The following is an 11981-nucleotide window of genomic DNA, read 5'->3' on the forward strand; positions in this document are numbered from 1 at the left end:
CCCCAGGCGCTTCCATTTGTTGACTTCTGTAACCGTAAAAGCTTTCGGTTCATGCATGTTAACATCAGAAGCCTCCTCCTTAAATTTGCTTTATTCACTGCTTTAGCACACTCTGCCAACCCTGATGTCCTAGCTGTGTCTGAATCCTGGCTTAGGAAGGTCACCAAAAGTCTGAAATTTCCATCCCCAATTACAACATTTTCTGTCAAGCTAGAACTGCCAAAGGGGGAGGAGTTGCAATCTACTGTAGAGACAGCCTGCAGAGTTCTGTCCCACTATCCAGGTCTATGCCCAAACAGTTTGAGCTTCTACTTTTAAAAATCCATCTCACCAGAAATAAGTCTCTCACTGTTGCCGCTTGTTATAGACTCCCCTCAGCTCCCAGCTGTGCCCTGGACACCATATGTGAATTGATTTTGATTCATTTATTTTTTATTTCACCTTTATTTAACCAGGTGGCTAGTTGAGAACAAGTTCTCATTTACAACTGCGACCTGGCCAAAATAAAGTAAAGCAGTTCGACACATACAACAACGCAGAGTTACAAATGGAATGAACAAACATACAGTCAATAATACAGTAGAAAAGGTCTATATACAGTGTGTGCAAATTAGGTAGAATAAGGGAGGTAAGGCAATAAATAGGCCATGGTGGCGAAGTAATTACAATATAGCAATTAAACACTGAAATGGTAGATGTGCAGAAGATGAATGTGCAAGTAGAGATACTGGGGTGCAAAGGAGCAAGATAAATAAATAAATAATTACAGTATGGGGATGAGGTAGTTGGATAGGCTATTTACAGATGGCTATGTACAGGTGCAATGATATGTGAGCTGCTCTGACAGCTGGTGCTGAAAGCTAGTGAGGGAGATATAGGTCTCCAGCTTCAGTGATGCTTGCAGTTCATTCCAGTCATTGGCAGCAGAGAACTGGAAGGAAAGGAGGCCAAAGGAAGAATTGGCTTTGGGGGTGACTAGTGAGATATACCTGTGTGTTACGGGTGGGTGCTGCTATGGTGACCAGTAAGCTGAGATAAGGCGGGGCTTTACCTAGCAGAGACTTGTAGATGACCTGGAGCCAGTGGGTTTGGCGACGAGTATGAAGCGAGGGCCAGCCACCGAGAGCGTACAGGTCGCAGTGGTGGGTAGTATATGATGCTTTGGTGACAGAATGGATGGCACTGTGATAGACTGCATCCAATTTGCTGAGTAGAGTGTTGGAGGCTATGTTGTAAATTACATCTCCGAAGTCAAGGATCGGTAGGATGGTCAGTTTTACAAGGGTATGTTTGGCAGCATGAATGAAGGAACACCCACGCGTAGCACGCACTCCAGCAGGTATATTTCACTGGTCATCCCCAAAGCCAACATCACCTTTGGCCGCCTTTCCTTCCGGTTCTCTGCTGCCAATAAACCGAATGAATTGCAAAAATCACTGGAAGTTGGAGACATATCTCCCTCGCTAACTTCAAGCATCGGCTGTTAGAGCAGCTTACCGATCGCTGCAGCTGTACACAGCCCATCTGTAAATAGCCCATCCAACCAACTACCTAACTCGTTCCCATATTTGTTTTTTGTTTTTTCTGCTCTTTTGCACACCAGAATTTCTACACGCATATCCTCATCTGCACATCTATCACTCCAGTGTTAATTGCTAAATTGTAATTACTTCAACACTATGGCCTTACCACCTTACTTAATTTGCACACACAGTATACAGATTTTCTATTGTGTTATTAACTATACGTTTGTTTATCCCATGTGTAACTCTGTGTTGTTTTTGTTGCACTGCTTTGCTTTATTTTGGTCAGGTCGCAGTTGTAAATGAGAACTTTTTCTCAACTGGCCTACCAGCTTAAATAAAGGTGAAATTTTAAAAAACAATTTTGAAGTCAAGGGGTATGAATACTTTCTGAAGGCATTGTGTCCAGAGCGACTTACAGACATTCAACTAAGGTAGAGAACACAAACACAATAAAGGTATTTCTTCATTTGGGATGCAAATGATGTGAACCACCGTACCATCATCCCTCCGTTTTTATGATCGAAATGCAAACAAAAGCCGTTTCCCGATACAACATTGAAAGCATCTTACTGCATGGTTTATTGGTAATCTAGACCAGCTCTTGTTTCCCACTGAAGAATCATACGGTTAATGAAAAACAGGAATAGGCTTGAGATTTGAGATACAGTATTTATGCCGCATGAAAGTGTAGTGGCACATTTGTTGTGCTGGGAGACCCATCAAAAGCTCTTCAAATGTTCTTGTGACCAACCAAATTAACACCAAAACCAATGTCTCTACCTTCAGAATTCAACCTAAGAGTAAGCTTGCTGAAACCCACCATTTGGGAAAACACAATACTTTTGTGATGTGAAAGCAATGTTTCAAGCTCAGCAAGATAGTACAAACTAATCTGGGTCCAGTTTACCACTTTTACACCGAGACCCAAAAGGAATCAGCATTGGCTCCGGATCCATTATAAGGAAATACTACAACCGCGTGCATGTTGGTGCAGTCGTAATAAAGTCCCATCATGCCATCTTAGCATTCTGGTTCATCTGGCACTATGGTGATGAGTATCAGAAACATGACACACACACACACTCTCTTTTTTCATCATACTCATCTTGGCAAAGGGACGACAGAGGTACAAATATGGCCAGTGGGTCATATTACTACCATGTTTATTATGATACCCTATACTGAATTAGATCTTTCCATAACACAGTGCACATCCAGGGGTCACATTAGTATGAGAGCAGGGAGACAACACTATAATATAAAATGCTCTGCTTTCAGCAACCAAAAGACAAAAACATTGAAAGTGATTCCAAAGAAAATACTGTATATGTAATTATAATAAGTTACTTGTATGCATTGTGTAGCCTAACAACACTTTTAAATACTTGTAATACACATAATATAACTTGTTACCGTATTAACACTTGACTAGTATTGCACTGTTCATAGGTGCAAAGAAAAGAGAGGGATGGCGCTGCATGGCGCCGGAGGAGATGGCTGCCGTTTTACCAATTATTTTGTACATAATGTTTCTGTCACCGTCTCTTTTGACCGAAAAGAGCTTCTGGATCTCAGGACAGCGATTACTCACTTCGTACTGGATTTCTTCTTGAATGTGTCGTACACAAAGGATTTACTTCAGACACCCGACAAGGCCCAAATCCCCGTCATTTGCATGAAGAAGAAACAGAGATATTGGGGACGTAGGACGGGGTGCCTTGTAAGGATCCGACGGCGAGTGCGTAATCAATTCTTGGACCGACTCTCTTCTCTGTATACATCAATGATGTCGCTCTTGCTGCTGGTGAGTCTCTGATCCACCTCTACGCAGACGACACCATTCTGTATACATCTGGCCCTTCTTTGGACACTGTGTTAACAACCCTCCAGGCAAGCTTCAATGCCATACAACTCTCCTTCCGTGGCCTCCAATTGCTCTTAAATACAAGTAAAACTAAATGCATGCTCTTCAACCGATTGCTGCCTGCACCTGCCCGCCTGTCCAACATCACTACTCTGGACGGCTCTGACTTAGAATACGTGAAATACTACAAATACCTAGGTGTTTGATTAGACTGTAAACTCTCCTTCCAGACCCATATCAAACATCTCCAATCCAAAGTTAAATCTAGAATTGGCTTCCTATTTCGCAACAAAGCATCCTTCCCTCATACTGCCAAACATACCCTTGTAAAACGGACCATCCTACCAATCCTCGACTCCGGCAATGTCATTTTCAAAATAGCCTCCAATACCCTACTAAACAAATTGGATGCAGTCTATCACAGTGCAATCCGTTTTGTCACCAAAGCCCCATATACTAACCACCATTGCGACCTGTACGCTCTCGTTGGCTGGCCCTCGCTTCATACTCGTCGCCAAACCCACTGGCTCCATGTCATCTACAAGACCCTGCTAGGTAAAGTCCCCCCTTATCTCAGCTCGCTGGTCACCATAGCATCACCCACCTGTAGCACGCGCTCCAGCAGGTATATCTCTTTGGTCACCCCCAAAACCAATTCTTTCTTTGGCCGCCTCTCCTTCCAGTTCTCTGCTGCCAATGACTGGAATGAACTACAAAAATCTCTGAAACTGGAAACACTTATCTCCCTCACTAGCTTTAAGCACCAACTGTCAGAGCAGCTCACATATTACTGCACCTGTACATAGCCCACCTATAATTTAGCCCAAACAACCAACTCTTTCCCTACTGTATTTATTTTATTTTGCTCCTTTGCACCCCATTATTTTTATTTCTACTTTGCACATTCTTCCACTGCAAATCTACCATTCCAATGTTTTACTTGCTATATTGTATTTACTTTGCCACCATGGCCTTTTTTTTTGCCTTTACCTCATTTGCTCACATCGCATATAGACTTGTTTATACTGTATTATTGACAGTATGTTTGTTTTACTCCATGTGTAACTCTGTGTCGTTGTATGTGTCGAACTGCTTTGCTTTATCTTGGCCAGGTCGTAATTGTAAATGACAACTTGTTCTCAACTTGCCTACCTGGCTAAATAAAGTTGAAATAAATAAAAAATAATAAAAAATACTATTTTATTTGTATTGCTGTTACAATAATGTGTAATAACACTTTACACACTTGTAATACACTTCATGTAATACGTTACTGTTTTATCACTTAGACTAGTATAGCACAGTTAATAGGTTCACAGAAAGGGGTATTCACTTAAACCACTTAAACCGTTGGACTCATCAAGACAAATAACATTTTGACAAGAGGAGGATCTCACCCGTATGCCAAATGGCCACGGGGAAAGGGCGGAGAAGGGCAGCGATACACTACATTCTATCTCTCCTGGCATAACAACAGGTTCACAATCAGTGCCTGCTTTGGTGCTTGGCCCGTAATTTATAGGCGTTAAGGACAGCATGAGGTAAGGGTAGCTGATCCTAGATCATTCATAAAGGGCAAGATGAGCAGGAGCATTGGGTTCCTTCTTTGACAGAGTTGTTTTTGTTCAGGGAAAGTATGCAGCCTCGGCCTACCACACAGAGACCAATCAAGGTGCATTAATTGAGGAATAAACTGAATGCGCAAGAAACAGCTGCCATTTGAGGAAAATGGAAGTTCAACAACAAGGCTTTAATGCCAAATGAGGCACTATCAGGGTCCTTCAGTAAGACTTTAAGTCTGTTCATCTAGTCATCTTATATGCTAAAGCAGGTAATGCTATTCTATCTGCCCACCACCCCAAGATGAGACTGGGAGTGGGGGAGTAGGCCTAACCACACACACACACTGCTAATACAATGATACTGTACATGAGGAGTGTAGCAGTAGCATGGCAGTATAGCATGTAGTGACTAGATATTTTAAAATGAAACTTAGGGGTTAGGGGAATATTGTTGTTTAATTAATTCTCTACAATAACAATCATATAAAATCAAATGTTATTGGTCACATACATATGGTTAGCAGATGTTATTGAAAGTGTAGTGAAATGCTTGTTCTTTTTGTTCCGACAGTGCAGCAATATCTAACAAGTAATCTAACAATTCCACAAAAACTACCTAATACACACAAATCCAAGTAAAGGGATGGAATAAGAATATGTACATATAAATAAATCGAAGAGGAATGACCGACCGGCATAGGCAAGATGCAATAGATGGTATAAAATACAGTATATACAGTGGGGCAAAAAAGTATTTAGTCAGCCACCAATTGTGCAAGTTCTCCCACTTAAAAAGATGAGAGCGGCCTGTAATTTTCATCATAGGTACACTTCAACTATGACAGACAAAATGAGAAAAAAAATCCAGAAAATAACATTGTAGGAATTTTAATGAATTCATTTGCAAATTATAGTGGAAAATAAGTATTTGGTCACCTACAAACAAGCACGATTTCTGGCTCTCACAGGCCTGTAACTTCTTCTATAAGAGGCTCCTCTGTCCTCCACTCATTACCTGTATTAATGGCACCTGTTTGAATTTGTTATCAGTATAAAAGACACCTGTCCACAACCTCAAACAGTCACACTCCAAACTCCACTATGGCCAAGACCAAAGAGCTGTCAAAGGACACCAGAAACAAAATTGTAGACCTGCACCAGGCTGGGAAGACTGAATCTGCAATAGGTAAGCAGCTTGGTTTGAAGAAATCAACTGTGGGCGCAATTATTAGGAAATGGAAGACATACAAGACCACTGATAATCTCCCTCGATCTGGGGCTCCACGCAAGATCTCACCCCGTGGAGTCAAAATGATCACAAGAACGGTGAGCAAAAATCCCAGAACCACACGGGGGGACCTAGTGAATGACCTGCAGAGAGCTGGGACCAAAGTAACAAAGCCTACCATCAGTAACACACTACGCCGCCAGGGACTCAAATCCTGCAGTGCCAGACGTTTCCCCCTGCTTAAGCCAGTACATGTCCAGGCCCGTCTGAAGTTTGCTAGAGAGCATTTGGATGATCCAGAAGATGATTGGGAGAATGTCATATGGTCAGATGAAACCAAAATATAACTTTTTGGTAAAAACTCAACTCGTCGTGTTTGGAGGACAAAGAATGCTGAGTTGCATCCAAAGAACACCATAACTACTGTGAAGCATGGGGGTGAAAACATCATGCTTTGGGGCTGTTTTTCTGCAAAGGGACCAGGACGACTGATCCGTGTAAAGGAAAGAATGAATGGGGCCATGTATCGTGAGATTTTGAGTGAAAACCTACTTCCATCAGCAAGGGCATTGAAGATGAAACGTGGCTGGGTCTTTCAGCATGACAATGATTCCAAACACACCGCCCGGGCAACGAAGGAGTGGCTTCGTAAGAAGCATTTCAAGGTCCTGGAGTGGTCTAGCCAGTCTCCAGATCTCAACCCCATAGAAAATATTTGGAGGGAGTTGAAAGTCCGTGTTGCCCAGCAACAGCCCCAAAACATCACTGCTCTAGAGGAGATCTGCATGGAGGAATGGGCCAAAATACCAGCAACAGTGTGTGAAAACCTTGTGAAGGCTTACAGAAAATGTTTGACCTCTGTCATTGCCAACAAATGGTATATAACAAAGTATTGAGATAAACTGTTATTGACCAAATACTTATTTTCCACAATAATTTGCCAATAAATTCATTAAAAATACTACAATGTGATTTTCTGGATTTTTTTTCTCGTTTTGTCTGTCATAGTTGAAGTGTACCTATGATGAAAATTACAGGCCTCTCATCTTTTTAAGTGGGAGAACTTGCACAATTGGTGGCTGACTAAATACTTTTTTGCCCCACTGTACATATGGGATGAGTAATGCAAGATGTGTAAACATCATTATTAAAGTGGCATTAATCAAGTGACTAGTGATCCATTGTATGTAGTCTTTATGTAGGCAGCAGCCTCTCTGTGTTAGTGATGGCTCAATATCAATTATATGAAATCAGCTTGTTCCTTTCAACTGTTTTTAAATGCAGACGATTCAGCTCTTTTGGTCTCTCACAAAGTATGGTTGAGAGCCAGCTTAGTGCAGAACTGATGAGTATCAGTAACTGGCTGTCAGACAACATGCTGTTTCTTCATTTGGGGAAAATAGATTACATTTTATTTGGATCTAATTTCAGGCTAGGTAGATCACCAGGCTTTAGAGTCGCGGTTGGTGACACAGAGGTTACAGCCAAGAACTGTGTTAAATACTTAGGCTGTGAACTAGACAGGTTCCTCACAGGGGAGAGTATGGGGCAGAAAGTGATTGCCAAAGTCAACTAAGAAGTGCAATTTCTGGCCAGAAAAGCCACATTTGTACATAAAGGAACTTGAAAACACTTGCAGCAGTTAGTGCAACCTCACTTTGACTGTGTGCACGACCTGGTACAGTAGTTCCCCAAGTTCATCAAGAACAAGCTACAGACATCTCAAAATAAAATGTCATGGGTCATTCTGAATCTTAGCCCTCTGGAAACCTAGTCAGTTGTCCAACTGAATGTATTCAACTGAAATGTGTCTTCCTCATTTAACCCAACCCCTCTGAATCTGTGAGGTGTGGGAGGCTGCCTTAAATCGGCATCCACAAGTTCAGCGCCCAGGGAAAAGTGGGTTAACTGCCTTGCTCAGGGGCAGAACAACAGATTTGTACCTTTTCAGCTCGGCCCTTCTCAGTTCAGTGAACTACAGTGACTATCAGTTAATAAAAGGGTAATTTAGCTGTAGCTGGGAGCTGGGATTGGCCCATAAAATCGTGTATGTTAGTCCCCCAGTATCTAAAGAACTATCTTACTACTGTCCTTCCTACGCCATGAGAGGCGGTGCCAGAGATTTTGAGCCACCTCGATTCAAGAGCGGTACTGGCCAGAGCACGTTTTTATATACGGCAGTGGTGGAGTGGAACAAACTCCCGGCTGAGATAAAAGCTGTTTTTGCAAGTCTTAGGTTCAAACACTCCTGCAAGGCTTGGTTAATGTTGAGATAGCCTCCTAGCCAAGTATAAATACACTCTGCGCTAGTGGAGTGATTTGTTAGATGTGTATATTAGCTTTTTTGTATATATCTTAATATGTGGACATTTTATATTATTGAATGTATGGCACAGAGTGCCCAGGTCCATTGTTTTGACCTGCTGCCACTTGCCTCCATTGTGGATGTCCCCATTGAAATGCATGACATAATTTTCAATGGCGCAGTCCACAACACTACGTTGGGGGTGCAGCATTAGGCTTTCGTGCATTCTCTTTACAGCATGTGTTCAATATTTTCTAATTGTGTGTTGCTTTACCATGCGGTGGTACAAACGGAAGTACACACAGACTCAAACTAGCTAGCTTTTAGCAAGTTGAAAAGCAAATTACATGTGCGTCAAATACGGAAAACGCAGGCTAGACATGCGGCAAAAAAACTCATATGCATCTGGTGGACATCTGACAGGATGTGAACGAGGCTTGAGCCAGCTAAAGGTAGCCACTAAACTAATAGTGACCAGTATAGGCTTGACCCGCTAGCGATTGCAGTTAGCTTAGCGTTAGCGTATACCGTTTTACTCTAAAAATAATACTCTGTAATATATAACACTTGGGTTGGGAGATGGACCTTAGACCATATAAACGGAGTAGAAAATAAAGCACATTATTACCTTCGAGGAACTATAAATCAATCAATTTAAACCAGAATATTAGCTAGCACCCTTTTGTCTTATTTTATTCCATGGGCTAGCCTGTTTAAGCAGCAAACCCAGGCATCTCCAAGGCAAGATTGCTAACAGTTTTCACTCAATCAATTTACACATTTTAACTGTACAATTTCAACATAAAAGGTACTCAGATTTCGACTAAAATTGTCTATAGATAATGTGCTTGTGTAAAAGGCATACTTCTTTTAACAGAATAATGAAAAAGGAGGCAGGAGGAAATGTTTAACGTTCACAGTTTCTCCTTTGAGTGTTGAGGGGAGACACAAAACGCTGTTCTCGTGCCCCTACCACGCCCACTGCTGGTGGCAACAGGCATAAACAATTCCCAATTGAAATCCTTGGGAGGACTCAGCCCAAATAAGTGTATTACAACAATATCAAAATATCAAAAACGTGAGATTTATGTATGGTTCTTAAATTACATTTTCATTTTAGTGATTGAGCAGACGCTAATTTCCAGAGCGACTTACATTATTGCATTCCTCTTAAAATAGCTAGGTGAGACAACAGCATATCACCATCGTAGAAGGCATCTTTTACCTCGACAAAGTAGGTATCGGTAAAGCCAGTGATAGTAGGAAAAAAGACAAGCACATTTTAAAAAATTATATATATGCCATGCAAAACAAATAATAATTCTGTAATACATTTTGAAAGCAATACATGCATTGAACAAAACAAATATGTTCCGAACACATTTTGCAGGATGAAAATACATAGGCCTATCAATATAATATATAATTTATAATTTTTGGTATGGTGCTGTGACATTTATATAGGCTATTAAAATATATGACAATATTATTTCAAATGTATGTCACTTTATATGAGTTAAATATATATATATATATATATATATATATATATATATATATATATATATGTCACGTTTTTTTCGTATGTGCACACAAGCCCTTGTCAACAGAATATATTTAAATATATTTACAGTAATTATAAGGTTTACTGAAATAGGGATTTAGAAGGAAAGCTGAGAGGCTCGGTAGAGTGGTGAAAAGGTATAGCAAAGCCACAATGGGACAGCTCTTCAGTGCATCCGTCACTGGAGGGTACAGGAAAAAAAGACAAAAAGTTCAGTCACATGATAGGTTTCGGTTTTGGAACAGTTTAGAAAGGACCAAGACAAAGAAAAATTCGAGACAAAAAAAAATACGATCGCGCATGTCTGTCGAAAAATATTCATGGCCTTATTAGGCTATTTAAGTTTATGCTTAGAAAAATGATGATTTGCCTCTACAATCAAGGCAGATTTGTTTTGAAGTGGTAGCTACTACAACAACTGATCATCACATCGTCAAAGAGATACCGCATAGCATCAATAGACCACCGCCAATGAATTGCGTCTGGTCTAGTATTACCGAAACCCTAAAATGCATGCAGAGTTCATTGTATGGGATCATTATCAACCTCTGCAAATCCATAGAGGCAGAATGAATAACGAACGTTTTGTGGGTGACAATCGCGAAATAAACACGGACATGCTTTCATGATCACGTGCTGTACTGTAGGCCTATTTAGGGTAAACTCCGTTCTATGTGCGCCTGTGGTATTATAATGCCCGTCATTGGAGGAAAAACGAAATTGACAAGACAGGCCTATAGCCTACCCGTCACACCGACAAGCAAGACATACAGTCCCTGTAGAGCTAACGAGCCTTCCTTTATCTCTATTAGCCCTTCAAATCAACGCTGTGACAATGATAAAAACTGAATATATTCTTAATGGCACATTTTGATTTAAATGCCCATATTTCTACGTGTGACGTCAAATAGCCAAACTTACCACTGTCACTGGCGAAACCATCTCTCAATCGATCACTATAGTATATATTCGCAAAGCAACTGGAGATTGCGACACTGAGCTGCGGCCGTTTTCCCGCACTGTACGGTTCACTAAAATTGCTGTAGTCTTTGTGATGCGTATTGTTTTGGTCCCTTTTCGGGGCAGACTGGCATAAGGGGAGGAGGCAAACCGACCATAATTGTAGGTGGAGATAGACTTTAGGCACCGATAGGGTGCCGTTAAAATATCCGACCAATTAACAGACAGGAACAAAAAAATGAGGCAAGGTTAAGAGAATTTAACGCCCCTTTTAATACGAGGTCTTTTGACTGCTGTTTACCTATCGAAGCAGATGGCCTGTATTTACATCTAGTCTAATTACACATTTCACTTTGTTACACTGTATCTCTGTACATTTACATTGTGGTAACATTGTTCCATTGTAGACTATGATGAACAACACACTCGTCCTTTTGTCTCGCGCGCTGTGCATCAAACTATTTTTAAACAGTCTTTTCTGCATTAGTAACCAAGTGGGAACTGGGACTTTACCACCATTGTAGCGCCATTGAGACCACCTGTATTTTGAAGTGGTCAATTAAGTTTTTCTACTATTTCTATGAGTTGGCAGACAAGTTGAAAGGGTACATAGCTAGTGACAGCTAGTGTGTTGTTTGAACAGGTTTAAAGCCAAGTGGTTGGTGATTGGTGACGCATGCTATATTTTATGTGCATGGATAGGTATTTTACATATCAGCTAACTACATCATATGTTATAGCAACCCGGTGCCGAGCATTGATCCCGTATTACACGAATTCAAGCTATTCTGTTTTACGGAAATGTTGTTCTGAAATCTGTTGACTGTGGTCATACATTAGCTTGCTAGCCACACCGCACCTCTTAGAAGCCAGCAACAATAAGCAAGACTTAGCAATAATTAAGGTCGTGAGTGCGGAAATTTTCCTTCAGAATAAAAGTCCTGTAATGAATATGGTGAAAATTATACGAGC

The 11981-nt window shown here is 40.9% G+C and overlaps 1 protein-coding gene across 1 annotated transcript in view; it reads right to left on the reverse strand.

Moving 5' to 3' along the window:
- Window positions 1-11136, reverse strand: part of LOC139367889 (transmembrane protein 86A) — a 43203-nt gene extending 32067 nt beyond the window's left edge. The window contains exon 1 of the mRNA XM_071106260.1: window positions 10971-11136. Coding sequence (XP_070962361.1) covers window positions 10971-10991 — 21 coding nt within the window. The 5' untranslated portion in view covers window positions 10992-11136. The remainder of the gene's footprint in view (window positions 1-10970) is intronic.
- Window positions 11137-11981: the final 845 nt, after the last annotated feature.

This window comes from Oncorhynchus clarkii, chromosome 2, assembly GCF_045791955.1.
Source record: "Oncorhynchus clarkii lewisi isolate Uvic-CL-2024 chromosome 2, UVic_Ocla_1.0, whole genome shotgun sequence".
Classification (NCBI taxonomy): Eukaryota; Metazoa; Chordata; class Actinopteri; order Salmoniformes; family Salmonidae; genus Oncorhynchus; species Oncorhynchus clarkii.